Raw genomic sequence first — 18,695 nt, 5'->3', positions numbered from 1 at the left:
CCCCCCCCCCCCCCCCCCCCCCCCCCCCCCCCCCCCCCCCCCCCCGCCCCCCCCCCCCCCCCCCTGCTTCTTTCGTGTTCCGTCGCACGAGAACGAAGATCCGGGGTTTGGGTGGCACAAGGAAGCGTGGCATGACATCTGGGCAGGGCGGGTTCCCGTCGAGATGTGTTTTTATCTCTCCGAGCGAGTATTTACGCGAGAGTAAGTCTTTGTGTAACAACACCACCACCGATCTCGGTCTGTTTCTATTCTATCAGGTCTGTCAGGTCCCGCCGCGGCGGTTTGGTGGTTTGACGAGACGGGCGGCGATCCGGCACGGGACTTGACGAGATTTTCTTGTCCCTTTTTTTGGTTTTATTTCCCGCCTCGATTATGCGCCTCGCTGCGGGCTACGTAGAAGGGCCATATCTGGCAAATGACGGGGCCGGAACGGACGGGGCTTACACCGGCATCTCTCTCGCTCGTGTGTGTCCAGGCCGTTGGGTTTAAAGGTCTGACTCGGTATGATATGACATGACATGGGCACACACACACGCGCGCGCTGTGTGTTGGGTTGTTTGACAACGGAGGCACGCCATTGCTTCGTTTGTGTACTTTCGGGGAAGCGTTTTCGAACGGGCCGCTGCATGCACGCATTGACGATCGGGGTTTTTTCTGTTTGGCCGCGGCACATGTTAGGGTGCTTTCCGTTACGCCGACGTGCCCTGATCATGTGTTGGCCGAATTCATTCTTGCGGACGCTTGGGAAATTGTTGCTTTTTTTTGGAGAGGTGGTGAGGGACGTACGAATGATTTGATCCTGATGGGTTCATGACGGTAGCTGGGCTGGCGCTAGCGTTTGGGGAGGGGAGGGGGGATGTTTTGTCGTGGTGTTTGGAACGGATGGTGAGGTTGTGTGTCGTTTGTTCAATGTCGATGATGTGTGTACATGTGTGTGTTCTAGACCTAAATCAAGCGTGGGAGAGGAGGTGCGGGAAGGGGAAGGACTAGAGAGGCGGCATCGCTGCCGATGACGATCATTCTACGATTCCTCAGAATGTGCGGCTGGCCTGTGGTAGGCGGTGTGTGGTATGATTGAGCAACTTCCATCAGGAGATGATGCAAGAGACGCATGTACGAGTTCTACGGAGGGTGGGAAAAAAACAATACACACAACTGCCTTTTTAGGGTAGGTCTATTTTTCACATGCTTCTTTCGCAAGTTGCGAAGACGCAGGCGGCCCGTCTAGAATACAACCCTCAGGAGATTGCTACCTATCATCTATCGACGATACAGGAGAAGGAAAATCATGTGAAAAGAAGGAAGAAATGGGGTGGGTGGGATGCGTAAACGGCGATGACGAAAAGGCGCCTGCAGCAGCAACAGCAGCAGCAGCAGCAGCTACTTTTATGCAACAGCCACGGCCTTCTTAGCTGCCGCCGCCGTCGAAGATGTAGACGCTCCGCCGAGCGGCCAATCGAAAACGGTGCGCTCCGCGTTGCGGCGCGAGACGGTGACTTCGTCTCCGACGCGGACCCGGATCGTCTCATCCCGGTCCCCGGCCCCGGACCCCGAGAGGAAGGCGTACCGGCCGAAGATGGGGGCGTACTTGTGGCCCGGGTCGACGCGGCGCTCCTTCATCAGCGTGTTGAGGAGTTTCCCCTCGGGTCCCGGGGCCGGCCGGCCGGTGGCGTAGTCGACGTTGAGGGAGGAGCAGCGGCCGCAGTTGGCGGTGAGGAGGAGTTTGCGGGCGGAGGGGTGGAGGGTGAGCTCGGCCCAGAAGTCCTCTGCGAAGGGGTTCTCGGAGGGGTCTTCGAGGACGATGTTGGGGCGGAACTTGGGCATGATCGGGGACGGGGTGGAGGGGGAGGACGGGGTGAAGGGGGCCAGGGAGGGGTGGGAGAGGGAGGAGTGGGATGTTACCAGGTAGGGCGCGCAGTCGGTGAACGTGAGCCATTGGTCGGCTTCGGGTTTGGGCTGGGATGAGGTGAGGGAGGGGAGGTAGGATGCGATGGAGCTGAAGAGGGATTGTGACGAGGACGCGGAGGAGGAGGAGCCCGGGGCTAGGGTGCCGAGGACGGGACGGCGGCCGGAGCCGATGTGGACCAGGATTGTGGGGAAGCCGAGGCAGGCGGAGAAGAAGGCGTCGTACGGGTCGCCCATGCGGAGGGCCTCGGCGGGGCTGCCGTGGAGGTCGATGGAGATGGGTTCGAGGGCCGCGGTGAGCGCGTCGTCCGGGACGAGGGGCACGCGGAGAGTCGTGTCCTGGAGGGGGTGGTGGGGGATCAGGGGCGGGGAGGGGATGTTGTATCTCACGAGGATGGTGTCGCCGTCGTCGCCGTCGGAGGAGGTGGTGATATTGTCAAAGGAGGAGACGATTTCTTGGGAGAAGAGGGCGGTCTGGGGGCACGAGGAGAGCTGGAGCTTGCGGAGGGAGGAGTCTTCGTTCACGCGGAAGAGCATGTAGGTCCGGTCGTGGAGGATGCCTTGCGGGGTGAGGGTTGCGGATGTGAGGGGGATGGGGCGGAGGGCCTTGATTGGGTAGACGTTTAGAGTCTTGATCTTCATTTTTGTGGTGGTGAAAGTGAATATCAAGATTGGATTTTGCGATTGAGTATGTCCGGCGCGGCCTGAATAGCTTGAGCCGGTGGATTGATGGACGTTGCGAGTTTGGTCACAGAGGCTGATTAGCAATTGTCGGTGTGAGGTTGGTTGAGAGTTTGGGGAAATCTGTCGTCACTTTGGGGTTGCCGCGGGAAAGAAGGTTGGGGGGAATGTTGACGTGAGCGTGCGGAGCAGGGATGATCCCGAGGAGTTTTGAGGTGCAGGATCGGGAGAGGAACCCGATGATCAGGGACGTAAAGTTGGAAATCAGCACGCTACGAGATTGTTACATTCGACGACACTTGAACGAAGACGCTGGGTTATTCTGCCCGGGTAGAATATTCGGTTAAGGACGACTTCTTGTTCATGTTCACAAAGGTGCCGTCTTCTTTCCAAGACCGAACTGCGGATATCGTTTCCGGGGAGAAACCCGCGTGGGCGTCCAGATACAGAAAGAAACGGAGATAGAGAAAGAGATAGGGTAGATAGCATGTTGGCCCGGGCTGCGTCATCTCTCGGGTTGGGGAATAGCCCGATTGAAAGTGTCAAGATTGACGACGGATCGTCCCGCGCACTCTCATGCGGACAAGACGAAAGAGGCGGCCTTTTCTGGTCTTTTGCAAAGTGATGAATGATGTAGATTGTGACATGGCCATGGAATGTTTCGAGAAATGCCAACAAAGGTAAAGTACCGGCGGCGGCCCCGCAGCTCCGTTCGCCCCGTCAAACCCCCCGCCGATTACTCTCCCCACCCGTCTGGTGGCCCCCGTTAGTGCCGCCGAACCCCGGTCCGGCGGGTACGGGACTGTTCCGAGAATGGTAACGGAGGCGCCAACGATTGGCTCGTTACCTAGGCCCCCTGGGCGAAGTAGCGTTGGTGCCCAAATCGGGGGGGATGGAGGTTCACACTAAGAAGCCCTGGATCGCCTCAAACCGCCGCTGTAGCTTTTTTTTTCGTGCTCGCCCCTGAATTATGAATTGCTTGCCTAGTTTGGAAACTGTCAGAAGTGAATCTTGAAATATCCCAGATGCTAGCGCGGCACGACGTGGATTGTCAAACTGTTCCCAGGCCTGACACGGCATCTGGTGGGATGTGTTGGTGACGCGTAGATCTTCGAGGTGGTAGGGGATTGATAAGCGGGCTACGGGAGGCCGCGGGACTCGAGGGAGGTGCCGAGGCATGACTCTCTGGCGGCCGATGAGGGAATTCTTGGCAGGAGGGTAGCTCCGGAGGTTGAGCAGGGTGGGAGGAACCAGAATTAAACGAACGGCCGCTGGGGCGATGCCGTGTAAGTTGGAAGTTGGAAAGGAGGGTGTCGACGTCTAGAACCGGGAAAAATCTCGGGATCTGCTCTGTCAACCCTGAACAGGCTGATATCGAACCCGACTCAGATTCGACTTGGGTAGGATGAGACCAGGGTTCGAATAGATTGACAAGGTGTGCGTATGACGCGTGGCCGTTCCCTTCTTTCGTCCGGCCCGGGAATCCGCGGGCGCTATTTTTCGTCCATGGCTGAATTCTGGAAGTCCAGGCCGCTTGGCATCAGGAATAAAGTTCGCGATTTACTTGGGTGAAGCAAGCGAGAAGATGCCGTTTCAAAAGGATCTGGGAAAGACTCACCGGTGAAAGTCGAACGGCTCCAGTCGGTGAGATGTATTCTTGGAAATGGAAGATTGCGCTTCGGATACTAGAAGCTTGGGTAAGTGGGCGACTCTGAGACCGGTGAAATTGGATAACAGGCTTTTTTTTGGCATTCGGCGTGGAGTCTACAACTGCCTGACTTACGACCGGTCCCAACATCATGGCAGGTTGTACACACGGCTGTTCCCAATATGCTGGACATGTCGAGTTATCCTTTCATAACGAGCATGCTATGAACGATAAATGGCACAAAGTGCCATCTTACCTGTTTTGAGCGCCTGTAAAAGCTAGATACCAGCTGAACATGAGGACTTACTTACGGACGCATGCCTACTCATGCCTCATTGTCGAGGCGTTACGCATCCTGTTGCAAACGTTCAAGGGCCGACGGCCACATTTTAGATATCATGAAAGTGAGTTTATGCCGATCAAGCCGACTTCAGGACATTATCTGTCTTGTGTTTGTTGTGTTCCGTCATATATCTGTGATGCACAATTCTGACACCTAGGACTTATGCGAGTAGCTACCATTAATGACCGAATCGGTTCTCATGAACAGATTGGAGTGCTGAGGCTGATTTACGAGGCAACTAACCAACAGTGAAGCCCTATTGGGGAACAAGGGCGATATACACATTTACACCGCTTCAGAGGGCTGATGAGAAGGTAAGAATTGATAATGTGCTATTGTCTCTTCAACCCTATCTGTCGTATCACTATTCAACCAGCAAACATCGTGTAAAAGCATGTTCTATAAGATTTCTTAGTCAAGAAAACAACAGTCAATACAACTTGGTTATTCCTTGAAATTCTATCTAGATGATGACATCACATCGCTCGAAGACTAAATACGTCTAGGACTTGTACACAGCCGCAAATCTGGCCTCCAGGTCGGCCTCGCTGAGGAGAGGGACGCCAACCAAATCATTGTCGACCTTTTCATACGAAGCTGTGAATCTGCCAGCGAGAAGGCCAGCCTTGATCGCACCAAGAATGGCGTACTCGTTGGACGGGTTAGCCTTTACAGCCTCAACGGCCTTGGCGAATCCCGCTTCGCCGTCGACCTTGATCTCCTTCCACTCCGTTCCAGGAGGGGAGTACTTCTTAGCCAGAGCGACCAGCTGCGCCTGCGTCACGACCAGCTCGTGGATCTTGAGGTTGCGGTTCTTGGTGGCCTCCGGGTTCTTCAACGCGCCAGCGACCGCCTTGCCGATGCTGGAAAGGCTGGTGGTGCTGATGGGGTAGTTTCCGGCGTCCCACAGCTCGACAGTCTTGTTGGCGTAGTCGAAGGCGAGGGGGAAGTTGATGAGAAAGTCGAGGAAGCCGCCGATGGAGAAGATGTTGTACTCGATCTCGCCCGCGCGGGCCTTTTCAGCGAGGTAGTTCTGAATGTCGACCATGGGACCCAGCACGATGGCCAGCTCGCGGTGGGCCTTGGGGTCGGTGGTGAAGGTTCCCCAGTCGGAGGGGACGAAGCGCTTGACGCCGGCCTTGATGCTGGCGTCGATGATGGTCTTCTGGTGGAAGATGCCGCCCTTGCTCAGGGTCGAAATGACGGCGTCCTGGCCCTTGAGGGCGGAGACGAGGCTGTCGGTGGAAGCGTAGTCTACCAGCGCGAAGTTGACACCCGACGGGAGACCTTCTCTGTTGGATTCGGAACGGCCGAAGACGGTGACGTTGAAACCGGCGTCAACAAGCTCCTTGAGAATAGCGGATCCGAGGTTTCCTTTCTGTGAGAGCACTGAGGTTAGAGGTTGATGAGTGTGATGAGGCTAGATGAACTTACACCAAGGAGAGCGACGTTCTTGAAAGTGCTCATATTGAAGATTTTGCAATGAAATTGTGTGAATAATGATGTTAGCTTCTCGTTGTTGGTTGATGGTGTTGGCATTAACATGTAAGAGATACTCGGTCCAATAAGTACTTCATCGCTGAAAGCACAATGCGGCACTGCGGGATAAGAAGTTGCCCGACACGGACGAGTCCGAGGCCGTTATTATTCATCTCGAAAGTGTTGATTCCGCTATTATGTCCCTTTTCATTCTAGGATGAGGTTCTCACATGTCGTGATCAAAGGACTAGTCTCCACCAAGCGGATGTAGATTTTGGGGGTCATTGAGGGGACTGTATTCACAGTGAGTTCCTACTGTGCGGCGGATGTTTTCTGGGCATTTCAGGGTGTCGGAAAGCACATCCCTAGTGCATTGATACAGTTAATTACACAGTGAGAGAGGCGGACCCTTTTTACCCCAAGAATTTGCTTCCGCCGCTGACTAACATTTGACTTAAACAACCTCTCCTGAAGAATGACCGCCACGGACTTCTAGAATGCGGATGTTTTCTCTCTTCCTCTTATTCTATTTGCCTCAAGCCTGCTTTCGCGTTGTGTCTGCTTCCGCCTGTCATTCAAATACCGCCTCGCATTGCTTCCGCACGAACATGGCCAGCAGCTCAGAGTCCCCCGCCCCCGCCACGGCCGGCGAAGGTTCCGAGGATAATTCGAAGAAGCGCATCTACAACGTAACAAGCCCCAACTTTCATTGTCAGCATGAAGGATCTAACTCTTTTTCTCAAGGCATGCCAGCATTGTCAGAGTCGGAAAAGACGCTGCGATGGTGGTGAACCAGCATGTGGGTTATGCACAAGACTAAATGTGCCCTGCGTGTATGTTCAACGGAGGCGGCGAGGTCCCGGAAAAAAGTAAGTTATTGGCACATGGATGTAGATTATGGGATTTATTGGACTGACAGAACTCAAGAAATAAGTCTGCTCAGGAAACAGAGGCCAAGCTGAAGGCCATCGAGGCATCTTTGCAGCAGATCTCCCAACTGCGTGTTACTGAGAACGCAAAAACCAATAGTCATGAAGATGGGTCAAATTCATCGGCACCGGAGATTCACAGATTTCCTGATATTTCACTTCCATTGCTGCCATTGAAAGATCTGTTCTCGGGAAACGAACTGCTAGCCAAGCTCCGCAGTACAAAAAACCAGATGGAGGCGCGTATGGACCCCGGCGGCTTTCCGAGGAAGGTGTTCGCGTACTTTCCACCTCGCGAATACATGGTCGATCTCGAGCACAGCGTCATCGAAGAAGTTCAACTATTCTGTCCTACTCTTACCCGGAGGTCTTTCATACAGCTCGTCGATGGGCAGTACACCGACGAGGGCGCCGCCTTCGTCGACGATCCTGCTCAATGGGCAATTATGAATGCCCTTTTTGGCTCCGCCTTGCAGTTCCGCATGGCCAACGACTCTTTTGATCACATGGCTCGGATGGGTTGGGGCTATTTCAAGAACGCTTTTGCCGCCTTCGGTGAGCTCGTCCTGTCCAGGACAGACCTCGCTACGTGCGAGGCGATGTTGAGCCTGGCGACGTTTCTTATTGGCACGGCCGACGCCAGGATCATCTCTCACATTGTATCTTCTGCAGCCCGGGTCGCACACATCATCGGGCTTCATAGGAAGGAGTCCTACGCCAATCTGGACGATGATCTGGCGAACCGCTACCGCCGCGTGTGCTGGGTGACGCACATCGTTAATACTGACCTGATGATCAAGTACGGGCTACCTACGCCATTTGATCAATCGAAGATCACAACAGAGCTCCCAGATGAGGACTTTTCCGACCCCCACAGCCTATCGGGGCAATCTCAGGGGCAAGAGTCGCTGAACTACGTCAGGAAACTGGCAGAGATTTCTCGTATTCGATCCAAGATCCACGAGAATCTGACAGACACTCCCGGGCAGTCTGGTTTAGAACATCAAACAGCCGTTTTCGCGTTAAACACCGAGCTGGAAGACTGGAGGCTCACGCTTCCCAAAGATTCAAGACCCGACTTAGAGGCCGCCACTACCGACAGGGAATTAGACACGTGTGTGGTGCATCTCCATTTCATCTACTTCAATGCCGTGATCAAGACGCACACCACATTAGCTCGGTTGAACAATGTTTCGAGTCACGCCGTAGCGCTCTTTCGACATCCGAGCTGGGGATCGAGCCAAGAGTCGTGTCCTATTGTCAAGCAGGCCTACGCAAAAGTTGTAGCGGCTGCCCGCGCCACGATTGACATCCTGAGGGTGATGCCATCCCAGTCTTTTGTGCAGTTATGGTAAGTCTTGTCTCTGCACTACTGTGTTCTTCAGCCTTATCCCCGGCGATGTCTTCCTCTGTTGTTTTCGATATCTCTTCCGAAGCCCTTTTACTCAAGCACACACTAACACGGCATAGGGGCATGCTGCATTATCCCTTGACGGCCTGTTTGATACTCCTATGGGCTTCTCTGGAAGACCCGACAGGTCCAGAGGCTCATCTAAACGTGAGAATCATCGGCCAATTCGTGCAGTTCTTGGCAGGGCTTGGCGAGGAAGGCTGCGACATACGGAACATGCTGGATGGCTGCTCCAAGTTCTTCAAAGTGGTCAAGTACGCCGTCCACACGCAGCGAGCAATCCGACTCACAAGACCATTGGAGGAAGATGAGAGTGTGAGGGAACAACTCGAGGTAAGTGCATCCCCGAATACAAAGTCCCCGTATCACTGACTTAAAATTGTTGCAGGCTTTCCGGCAGAGACTTTCTGGTGTCGCCGACTGGACACACTTGGCTCAAGGACTCATGAGTAACATGCCGGTGTTATGCGCCCAGGCACGAGAGGTATTCACAGACATACTCGATGCAGAAGATTCAGAGCCCAAGGGAGGGTACGGGCCGTTTGCTGCTGAAGTGCTGAAGCCGCATAATCACAACTTCACCTTCTGCACGTAGGCGTATGGGGTTACAGCCGGGCACATGCGTGTTCTGGCAATGGCACGACGATTTGATCACCGAATTATGCCCGTGTTAAGACAGTGTCAGAACTTCTGCATCCCGATAGAGGCATGATGAACAATACCTTACAACCATGCCATGTATATAACTCGCTTGTGTCACCGTCGCAGCCTGCTCTCAACACACCATCACGAACTGTGCTTATGCTGCAAAGGGTAGAACACCTTGGCAGAAGGCATTGGATGACTGTTTGCGTCATGCTTAGCCGCAGAAGTCGGGTTTAAAAAGGGAACTGCACCTTTCGAATGCTGGACATCAGACCCCCCATTTTCACCATCACATTGCCAATTTCTCATCAACTGTCCGACTACGGATTGCCCCTCAACACACATCCTCTCTTCTGTACGATGCAGGCTTCCGATGGCGAAGTCTACAGCCCTTTGCCCAAGGGCAATTACATCCGACTCTTGCAAGTCGAGTTAGTCGGTCGCGACGACTTGATTGGCAGCCTCGAGACTGTTCACCTCGACAAATGCCCCTTTCAATACAAGGCACTATCGTATGCCTGGGGAGCGTCCGAACCAGTCACGGAACTGAAACTGCGCGGCGGTCAATCGCTTCAACTCAACCAAACCCTGAGCGACCTATTCGGCCAGCTCAAGACTCTACAGGCATCTTGGACGCTGTGGATCGACGCGCTCTGCATCAACCAGAAGAACGATGAGGAGAAAAGCTCTCAGGTCCAGCTCATGCGTCGGATATACTCGGCCGCAGACCAAGTCATCATGTGGCTGGGTACCAGAGACGAGGAATCTCACGCCGCGTTCCGTTTCATGAACTTGATGCGGAATCATTCCTGGAAGGAAGACTGGGAGGAGGAAAAGAAGGAAAATCTCGAAGATATTAGATACGTCTTCACGCTCTTGGCACGGCCTTGGTTCCGCCGGACCTGGGTGATCCAGGAAGTCGTACTCAACCGCAATGTCGCGGTTATGTGCGGCGACGACAGTGTCGACTTCCGCGTCTTTGAGTGCTGCGTCTACGCTGTGTGGCTGTATTTCGACGTGGATGACTACGGGGATGATCACCCGTCCATCCTGGGGCTGTGGCATGCGTCCGAGCTCATGGCTATCCTGCGGGAATTCCGAAAACATCGTTCCGTGTCTTTTGAGAAGCTGCTCGAGACATCTTATTTTTGCAAGGCGACAGACGATCGCGACAAGGTATACGGTTTCATGGGCCTCGCCAGGCATCGAACGCCTCTTCCCGCACCGGATTACAGCCCTTCCACGTCCTTCCAACAAGTGTACCTAATGACTGCCGAGGCCCTGCTCTGTCACGGCACGTCTCGCAACGTCTTGGCGTTGGCGGGTATCGCTCGTCGTAGACTCCCATCCGACTTGCCGACCTGGGTACCGGATCTTCGAAACGAGGAATTCGAGCAGCCAATTCAATCTTGCTATAACGCCAAGTGGAAGGCGGGAGGTCGCATGGAAGCGAAAGCCACCAGAGAAGGGGCTGACTACCTCCGCATCCGTGTTCGGCCTATCGACGAGGTGTCCGTAACTTGCTCGCCCTTCAACTCACGCTCCGTGAAACGACAGAAGAAAGCTATGAGACAGGTTTTGGCACTGAGACCTATGCATCCGGCAGTCGTTTCCGAAGACGAATGGAACGACACGGTGGCTATGTCCATGATCATGGGCCTGGACGTCGACGACCAGCCCGTAAACCGGGAGGAGTATCTCACGTACTTCAGGGAGTGGCTTGAATGGTTGCATTCGAGCAACTCTCAGGAGGACATGAAAAGAATCAAGGGCAATCGGTTTCAAAGGACCACTGGGCCTCGAGTGGATGATTGGAACGCCTTCATGACCCAGACCGGGATCTTCTGCATCGGGCCACAGGCCGTCAGAGTCGACGATGTACTTTGCACCGTGCCCGGATGTCGTCTTCCTCTGATCTTCAGGCAATCTGAGCCTGAGAGCATGGCGAGAGGGGATCCGAGGGACCCGGATGAGAGGCTGCTTCCGGAATACACTCTTGTCAGCTGGTGCTTTGCGGTGGGATTGATGGAGGGCGAACATCCAGCTCAAAAACGGCCTGCTATAGAGGTATTACTACGTTGATGTGGGACGTATCCTTTTAGAGCAGATTGAAGTCCGGGTCTTGTGAACATTTTGGAACTGATCAACAAGATGATTCCCGTAGAGAAAGATCTAATGGTATATATATATTATGCTTAGTGGTTCTTTTACGTCTAGTTGAAACAACACCGCCGAGGTTTCGAGACGTCTCGTTCCTTGACGCTGCTTGCTCGAGAACCATTTCATGGTCTTGGGCATTGGCCGGTTTGTTCTCGAGAACCTCAGATCTCCCTATCAGTAGCTGTGAGAATTGCACCTTCTGCGAACACACCTGAATAATCCACATACGACACCGCCGACAAACGATGAATGGCCATTTCGTGACCTGGAGCAATCGCCCCATTTATGCAATCTGCATCTTTAGAAATGACGAAGACATGTAATCAGTCCCGGAGCAGGTCTAGCTTCTTGACAACAACGCAACGTGCTGTGCCGGATCTATGAAGTGGCCCGTTTCTAGTACCAATAGTACTGAAAGTACTCGCTCTTCTCGAACCTTGGTAGAAACGCAAATGCTCAAGACAGCTGTGAAAGTCATCTATAAAGATGAGTTGCTGTCCTCGGGCAGGCCGAAGCTCCAAGAGTATAAAGTAGTGGTCACCTTGAATCAATTTATCCAGCAACAGACCACCATGGCCTCTGCCCGTCTTCGCTGATCGCAGAATCGAATAGTGTTCACCTGATGAGGTTCAACAACGCCGATGTAGTTTCAGTGGGCAAATCGAAAAACATACCCGTGAAACCGAGCATTCCTCCGTCCCTCCTTTTCGTCGTCCGTCATTTGTCCCGTATTCAAGCTCATCCGTTGAGAATAAAATAAAACTCAGCTACTCAACCGTTCAATTCTAGAATCTGATATTTTGCGAGCAAAGATAGTTCATACTTCAAGAAGTCAGGGTGTCCTTCGCGCATGTCACTGCCGCTCTCAGAGATGACGATACTGGCCTTGCAAAGAAGTGCGTGACATGATCTGGATTTATAATAGATGCCGGCAGATGACACCATCTCGGGCCTCCAATCTATCATTTCAATGCCTACGAGCACTCGGACGTTATACACTTTAACACCGAAACTCACCCGGCACCTGTCCCAAAGATATATTCACCAGAAAAACCCCGATCCGCCCCCGAAAAGTTGAATCGAGTTTCGTCAAAAACTCAAGTAAAGGTCACCTGCTATATATACTTCGCACGCCCACTGATGTATTCGATTCAGCAGCATCGAGGTCTAATCTGATTCGAGACTTCCCTCATGTTACGGTATTTGAGGGAGTTTGGCAAGCCATCAGGCCATCGTGGCATTTGGACCAACGCAAGTCAACCACTGGCTTTGGACTTCGTTGAGATTATTGGCCCCTCTTTGCCGTCCCTCACGTCTTGCGCTCTGTGTTTATTCTCACGCATTCGTCAAGCATCTCATCGGGGTTTTGCAGTGCGCACTCGTCGATCAACCTGCTAGGTAGCTAACGCTTCTATGGAGGGGCGTACGGCTCTAAAAGCTGAGGCCTTTTCTCGACATGATGCTCGAATGGTTCTGGAATATCAGCAACAAAGACTTACTATATATATGACAACGTCGCCCTTGTAGAGCACGCGAGATCGATAAACCTCACCAGAAGCAATCCCATACCTCCACCACCCAAATCCGCCAGCGACTTTTCAATGACATCAACAAAACCAACCGGCATCTCCAACCCGAACATCACTCCCTCACCCAACACAACGGTTCATCCGAACAAACCTCCCCAACCCCGGCCCCAATACGTGGGAAATTGTCCCGCCTCGACACCATGTTACACCGACGCAACCAGGACCCCATCTCGGCCCAGCACGGCAACGCATTGCAACGTGGATCTGCGCAAATTTTGGTTCCTGGAGAGTTCCTCTGAGGCTAGCATCCCCAATCCCGGCAACTTCGGTGCCTTCTGCGCCGAGCCGGGGTGGGATCGGTATGCGGGTTGTCTGGGGGTGTGGTTGGGGTTTTCGTGCGGAGAAACAACGAGGTTCCCCGGACCATCTTCTGCCAATTGGCGAATAAGACAACCTCGAAATATTCACCCGCCAGTCCGGACCTCAATTTCTCCACGCAGACATGCCCGTCCCTGCCTGCTATCCATATCCGTGAAATTGAGCGCCCAGGAAACCAGACGAACCGCCGGTTCGTTTCTCTCTAGCGGCCCCCCGCACCTCTTGTTCTATTCGTTCTCCCGACTAGTTCTTCCCCATGTTCACGAGATTCCTCGTGCGGGGGAAAAGCCAAGGGGTCTATTGTTATGGCTGGACGGAGATGAGATGCCCGAGGTGTTGTGTACCCTCCCGTCATATATAAGAGGCCTCACGACTCACACCGCTCCCCCCTCCGCGTTCCTCTTCCCACTGGCCAGGCACCCGACGTCCGACGAGTCGAGCTGTCCCTTCGTTAGCACCTTGAACACTCGCCCCAGTCCAAGTGAAAGCGCGTGAGCCACCATCACGGGACGCAACAGAACCTCGCCATGCGCGTCTCCACCCTCCGCAACGCGGCCCTCGGCCTGGCCCTGTCCGCGGTCCCCGCCGCCGCGGTGCTCAACGCCACCGAGACCTCGAACCGCCTGATCATCGCCAACGACCGCCTCTACGCCGCCATCGCCAAGCCCGGCGGCTCCGTCGTCGAGCTCACCCTCGACGGCGTCAACCTCCTCGGCACCGCCTCCGGCAGCACCGGCAAGGGCCCGTACCTCGACTGCTACTGCACACCCGAGGGCTTCTGGACCCCCGGCAGCGTCACCCCGACCTTCGAGCTCTACAACGGCACCGACTCCTCGGGCGTCCCCTACGGCGGCGTCAAGATGTCCGACACGTACGCCTCGACGGGACAGGTGCTGGAGCAGTACTGGTTCCTCCGCGAGGGCGAGACCGGCCTGCACATGTTCAGCCGCGTCGCCTACCACAACGAGGAGGCGCCCTTCCTCCGCAACTTGCAAGAGCTGCGGACGCTGTTCCGTCCCAACGACCCCATGTGGACGCATCTCCTCACCAACCCGACGCAGTACGCGCCCCTCCCGTCCAAGGAGGCCGTCGCGAACCAGGTGGTAGTGCAAGACGCCACTTGGTACCTCGGCAACACCCCCAACGACCCGTACGTCCAGCAGGAGGCGGACTGGTTCACCAAGTACACCTTCCAGGACACCTGGCGCGACATTGACGCCTACGGCATGTTCGCCGACGGTTCCAAGACGGCGGACAACTCGACCTTTGGCGCGTGGATGGTCTTCAACACGCGCGACACCTACTTCGGCGGCCCGCTCCACTCGGATCTGACCGTCGACGGCATCGTGTACAACTACATCTCGTCCAACCACCACGGCGACCAGACCCCCAACATCACCAACGGCTTCGACCGCACTTTCGGTCCCCAGTACTACCACTTCAACCGCGCCCCGGCCGGCACCGATATCCTGGAGCTGCACGCCGACGCCGCGAAGCTGGCCGATCCCGAGTGGAACGCTGCCTTCTACGATGATATTGCTCACCTGGTGCCCAACTACGTGCCGTCGAGCGAGCGCACGACGTGGAAGCTCCACGTCGACCTCCCGCAGGGCGCCAAGAAGCCCATCGCCGTGCTGGCGCAGAACGGAGTCGATTTCCAGGACAACGTCTTCGACACCAAGGCGTACCAGTACTGGACCGACATCGACGCCGAGGGCTACGCGACCATCCCCCGCGTCAAGGAGGGCACCTACCGGTTGACCATCTACGCGGACGGCATCTTCGGACAGTACATCAAGGAGGACGTGCAAGTCGTCGCCGGCAAGGTGCAGACGACGCATGCGCGCTGGCGCGAGGAGACGGCCGGCACGGAGGTGTTCCGCGTCGGCACGCCGGACAAGAGCTCGGGCGAATACCGCCACGGGTACGTCCGCGACGAGACGAAGCCGCTGAAGCCGGAGGAGTACCGCATCTACTGGGCGCGGTACGACTTCCCCAACGAGTTCCCCGACGGCGTGCGCTTCAAGGTCGGCGAGGACGATATCGCCCAGGACCTCAACTACGTCCACTGGTCCGTCTTCGGAGGCAAGGGCAACTCGATCCGCCCCGAGATGTACATCGGCGACGGCAACGTCAACAACTGGACGCTGGTGTTTGATCTGGAGCAGGCACAGGTGGACTGGAAGCGGTACGCGACCTTTACCGTGCAGCTCGCGGGCGCGAAGACGGCGGCGGGAAATACAGACGTCTTCAACGCCAGCGAGCCTCACTCCAACCTGAAGTACACGGTCAACGTCAACGGCAAGGATCTGGAGCCGTGGGTGATTCCCTACCACCACAGCAGCTCGTGCGCCGTGCGATCGGCCGTCATCTGCTACAACATTGCCAATAAGTTTGTGTTCGACTCGAAGCTGCTCAAGGCCGGCGAGAACGAGATCGTCCTGAGCCTGCCGTACGGAGCCAAGAACTACGAGAGCGCGGTCTTGACGGAGGCCATATACGTGCAGTATGACGCGTTGCGGTTGGAGATCATGTAGAGACGTGGTACACAGGGAATAATTGTTAATACATTTCTGTCAAAGACTTGCTTTTCCAGAAACATTGCGCGTGAGACTTGGCCGTGCCGGAGACCCGGAGTTCAATAAAGATGGAAAGCTGAGTGATCGGAGATGCACGAGCAGATCAATGTCCGTTTCACGATTGTCAAAGACAGAATACAGTGTGCCGTGGCTGCGTTTTCGATAAGCCCGACCGGAACACCAAGCCGCGTGTGAGCGTTTCCAGGAGTCCAGGGGCGTGTTTGGGCCTGCGATCTGGTTCAGACTTGGGTTGTCGCATAAAGGTGGGATCTGTTATCGCCATCTCGTGTCGATCGTTTACCCGGAAAATCGAAGTTTCAATTGCTCGACCTCGAACAGTATCTATCGATTCTCGCGTCGGAAAGCACTCAATATTGGGCAATATTGCGCGACGATTCGCAAGCAGTTGCGTGTCAATACTTCGTGTTAGTGGGTGGTATTGAGATGCATGGTAGCATTGTAGCACCGCGATAGACTCTCTTCAGCTGCGCAGTTTGGTTTCGAGTGTTTTGCTCGTGTCGGAATCGCACAAAGATTGGCTCTTGTTCGTCTCGGCCGGGTAACAGGGCCGGCCCTAGAGATGGTCACACTCGGAACACGGCTGAGTCTTCGTTGCGCAACCACTTCAGATGCGCAGGCTCGAGACCGACTCAGAGAGTTTCGTCATTCGGTCGTCGCATTTGACCGTTGGAAAGGTGATTTTGGCCGTCGGAAGATTCTTGCCTCGGCCGGCCGTAACGAGTCCATACGTTTGCGCAGAATTGCACTGCCCAGATGCATGTAAGTTGAGAGTGCCGAGCACTAGGCGGTCGCGGGATTTACAATGCTGATATGCCGTGGATTGCTGCTGAGCTGGCTAGACATGCAGCTACCAAGTTTGAGTGGGCAGTAAGCAGCAACTAGGCCACTCCTGGCAACGGATCGTCAGTCGTATGCGTCCTCTGTGCTACTATGACCACTGGTAGGGCTGCTCCATGTGCGCGCCATTGGAGCTGTGCCTGGCCCTAGAGCCTCTGGCGAGTGAGAAATCACCTGCAGCGACGGGTGAGGCTGGTGCGGCGCATCATTGTCTCTGTGCTGTAGATCAGTGGTGATGGATCGTGTAACCATATCCCCGCGAATCCTGCGCTCGGTGAGGTGTACAGATATGCTGACGACAATTGCATCGTCATGGCGACGGCGGTGAGCAAGTTGGGCAGCATCCCCAAGACTTCAACTGCTGCCTGGAGGAGGCTGGACCGTCAGTCATCGAATAGACGCCCCGATTTTTGGCCAGGCTAGACGAAGGACTTCAGGTGGATGGCTCCTCTCCAAGGAGTGATGCCCTTTGTCGTAGAGATCGTCACCCATAGGGCAAGGTCAAGGTTCCATCGAGGCTAATTCGTGATCCTCATCGCAGTAGCATCGCCGCCGTTCGCGTGCGTGGGTCACCAGGCTGCCAATATTGCAACCTCGCCACGTCCAGAACGATGATTCGAAAAGCGAGAAGAACTCAAGTCATCCTGAGCAGAAGGGAGTCATCGTGATGCAAAAGAATGATCAGGAATTCCGACCATTTCTGGCTGTCGGTCAGTGCTGTCCGCCAGGAGAGATCCCGGCGGTTGAACAGCCCCTCCCCCCGCTGTCAGATATTGGAAGGTTGTCAGCCACCTCCCAGAGCCGGGATGGCACTGATGCTTCTGGTGTCTCTGCGGGCAGGTTTTGGTGTTCCGCATGTCGAGGTAATCTTGTTCAGGTCCTCGAAACAAAGCGAGCCCTGGCAACGTCTCGACCCCGTCCCGTCCCTGACCTTCAGGAGAAGAACAAAAAAGAAAAATTCTTCCCGGTCCGCTTCGCTTCCCCACCGCATTGAGAAGCCGCTTGCGCCGCTGCCGTGGGAAATAAGCTGCTGTCAAGCGTCGAATCGGAGACACGGACGCCGGGGCCATGGTTCTTGGAGTTGTCGGTGGTGCTGAGTCGAAGATGGATGACCCTGATTGTTTGCCGAGTTTGCCATCATCAAGCATGGCATGCACTTGACCGTGTGCATATCAAAGGTACTCTCGTAAAAGAGTCAGGTCGAGTCAAGCTGACTGCTTGTTGCATCACCAACGTCATGCCCGATGCCAATAGTCGGTCTGCGGTTCGGGATCAAGATCCAGTCATTGTTGAGAAGGTCGATGATCCCAGGACGATGGTACGTCGAGGAGAATATCCATTAGGCGATGCCAGGCGAGAACAGGGCTGCGGTGCTGTAGGATGACGGGGAGGATGAACAAAGTGCTGAGTGTTGTACCGAGCAGAATGTGAGTCTGGATCATGGGGAGAGATCACGGCAGTGAGAGTCGAAGGTGTGCAGATGCAACTGCGACATCCCATCGCATCAGGAGGGTCTTGTTGAATGCAACGTCGAGAATACGTATCTTTGAGATTTTAGGAGATTTTTCTCAGCCTGCTTTCGTGGGGGGGTCAGAGAAAAGATACGTACCTTTCCACATTCGTAGCCTCAGGTGGATGGACACTGGACTGGACGACGAAGGACGGACCCGCACGTGGCAGTGCGCTGTTCACATTTCCCGTTAGGGGGTGATGGGGCTCCCTGTTAGGGGTCGAGGTTGATGAAAAGCCCTTAAAGCCCCTGGCCATAGCGCCTGAGGCTAAGGTCCGGATACCGATCTACGGGTTCGTCAGAAGTGCCTTATCGCTCGATAAGAGGTACGTGCCTCTCGCTTATTGTCTGCGACCTCCAATTTTCAGCAGAAACTGGACACTTCATTGGGCATTGGGCGGTAGGGGCGCCATGGCATGGCAGCTTGGCAGCCAAAACGCCTCTTGGTCGGCCAACACAGCATAACGACAATCTTGTCTGAAACACCATCGACCGCCAGTCACGAAAAGCCCAGCTTCCAAGCTCGCGGTCGACCCTCTTCTCCTTCGAACTTCTCCCAATGAAAGACGGCGCTTACCGGGGCAACACCAGGGCCAGGACCAGCATCTTCACATTCTGAACCCCTTTTACTCTTTTGCCT

The 18,695-nt window shown here is 55.0% G+C and overlaps 5 protein-coding genes across 5 annotated transcripts; 3 read left to right on the top strand and 2 right to left on the bottom strand.

Annotated features, from left to right (window-relative positions):
* Positions 1-1,386: 1,386 nt before the first annotated feature.
* CkaCkLH20_00879 (mosc domain-containing protein) lies at positions 1,387-2,547 on the bottom strand (the record flags this gene model as incomplete). The annotated part of the gene is made up of 1 exon (XM_038883599.1): positions 1,387-2,547. The coding sequence occupies one exon, from the start codon at positions 2,545-2,547 to the stop codon at positions 1,387-1,389; it is 1,161 nt and encodes a 386-aa protein (XP_038751194.1).
* Positions 2,548-5,079: 2,532 nt separating this feature from the next.
* Positions 5,080-6,044, bottom strand: CkaCkLH20_00878 (NmrA-like family protein; the record flags this gene model as incomplete). The annotated part of the gene is made up of 2 exons (XM_038883598.1): positions 5,080-5,955; positions 6,012-6,044. The coding sequence occupies 2 exons, from the start codon at positions 6,042-6,044 to the stop codon at positions 5,080-5,082; spliced, it is 909 nt and encodes a 302-aa protein (XP_038751193.1).
* A 620-nt stretch (positions 6,045-6,664) lies between these two features.
* CkaCkLH20_00877 (uncharacterized protein) lies at positions 6,665-8,991 on the top strand (the record flags this gene model as incomplete). The annotated part of the gene is made up of 4 exons (XM_038883597.1): positions 6,665-6,745; positions 6,991-8,336; positions 8,456-8,729; positions 8,785-8,991. 4 exons carry the CDS (start codon positions 6,665-6,667, stop codon positions 8,989-8,991), a joined length of 1,908 nt encoding a protein of 635 aa, XP_038751192.1.
* A 308-nt stretch (positions 8,992-9,299) lies between these two features.
* On the top strand, positions 9,300-11,123 carry CkaCkLH20_00876 (uncharacterized protein; the record flags this gene model as incomplete). The annotated part of the gene is made up of 1 exon (XM_038883596.1): positions 9,300-11,123. The coding sequence occupies one exon, from the start codon at positions 9,300-9,302 to the stop codon at positions 11,121-11,123; it is 1,824 nt and encodes a 607-aa protein (XP_038751191.1).
* A 2,512-nt stretch (positions 11,124-13,635) lies between these two features.
* Positions 13,636-15,645, top strand: CkaCkLH20_00875 (polysaccharide lyase family 4; the record flags this gene model as incomplete). Its single annotated transcript, XM_038883595.1, has 1 exon — positions 13,636-15,645. The coding sequence occupies one exon, from the start codon at positions 13,636-13,638 to the stop codon at positions 15,643-15,645; it is 2,010 nt and encodes a 669-aa protein (XP_038751190.1).
* Positions 15,646-18,695: the final 3,050 nt, after the last annotated feature.

This window comes from Colletotrichum karsti (genome assembly GCF_011947395.1).
Source record: "Colletotrichum karsti strain CkLH20 chromosome Unknown Scaffold2, whole genome shotgun sequence".
NCBI classification, from domain to species: domain Eukaryota; kingdom Fungi; phylum Ascomycota; class Sordariomycetes; order Glomerellales; family Glomerellaceae; genus Colletotrichum; species Colletotrichum karsti.
The sequence above is the reverse complement of the archived record's forward strand: the minus strand, read 5'-3'. Positions and strand labels throughout refer to the sequence as shown.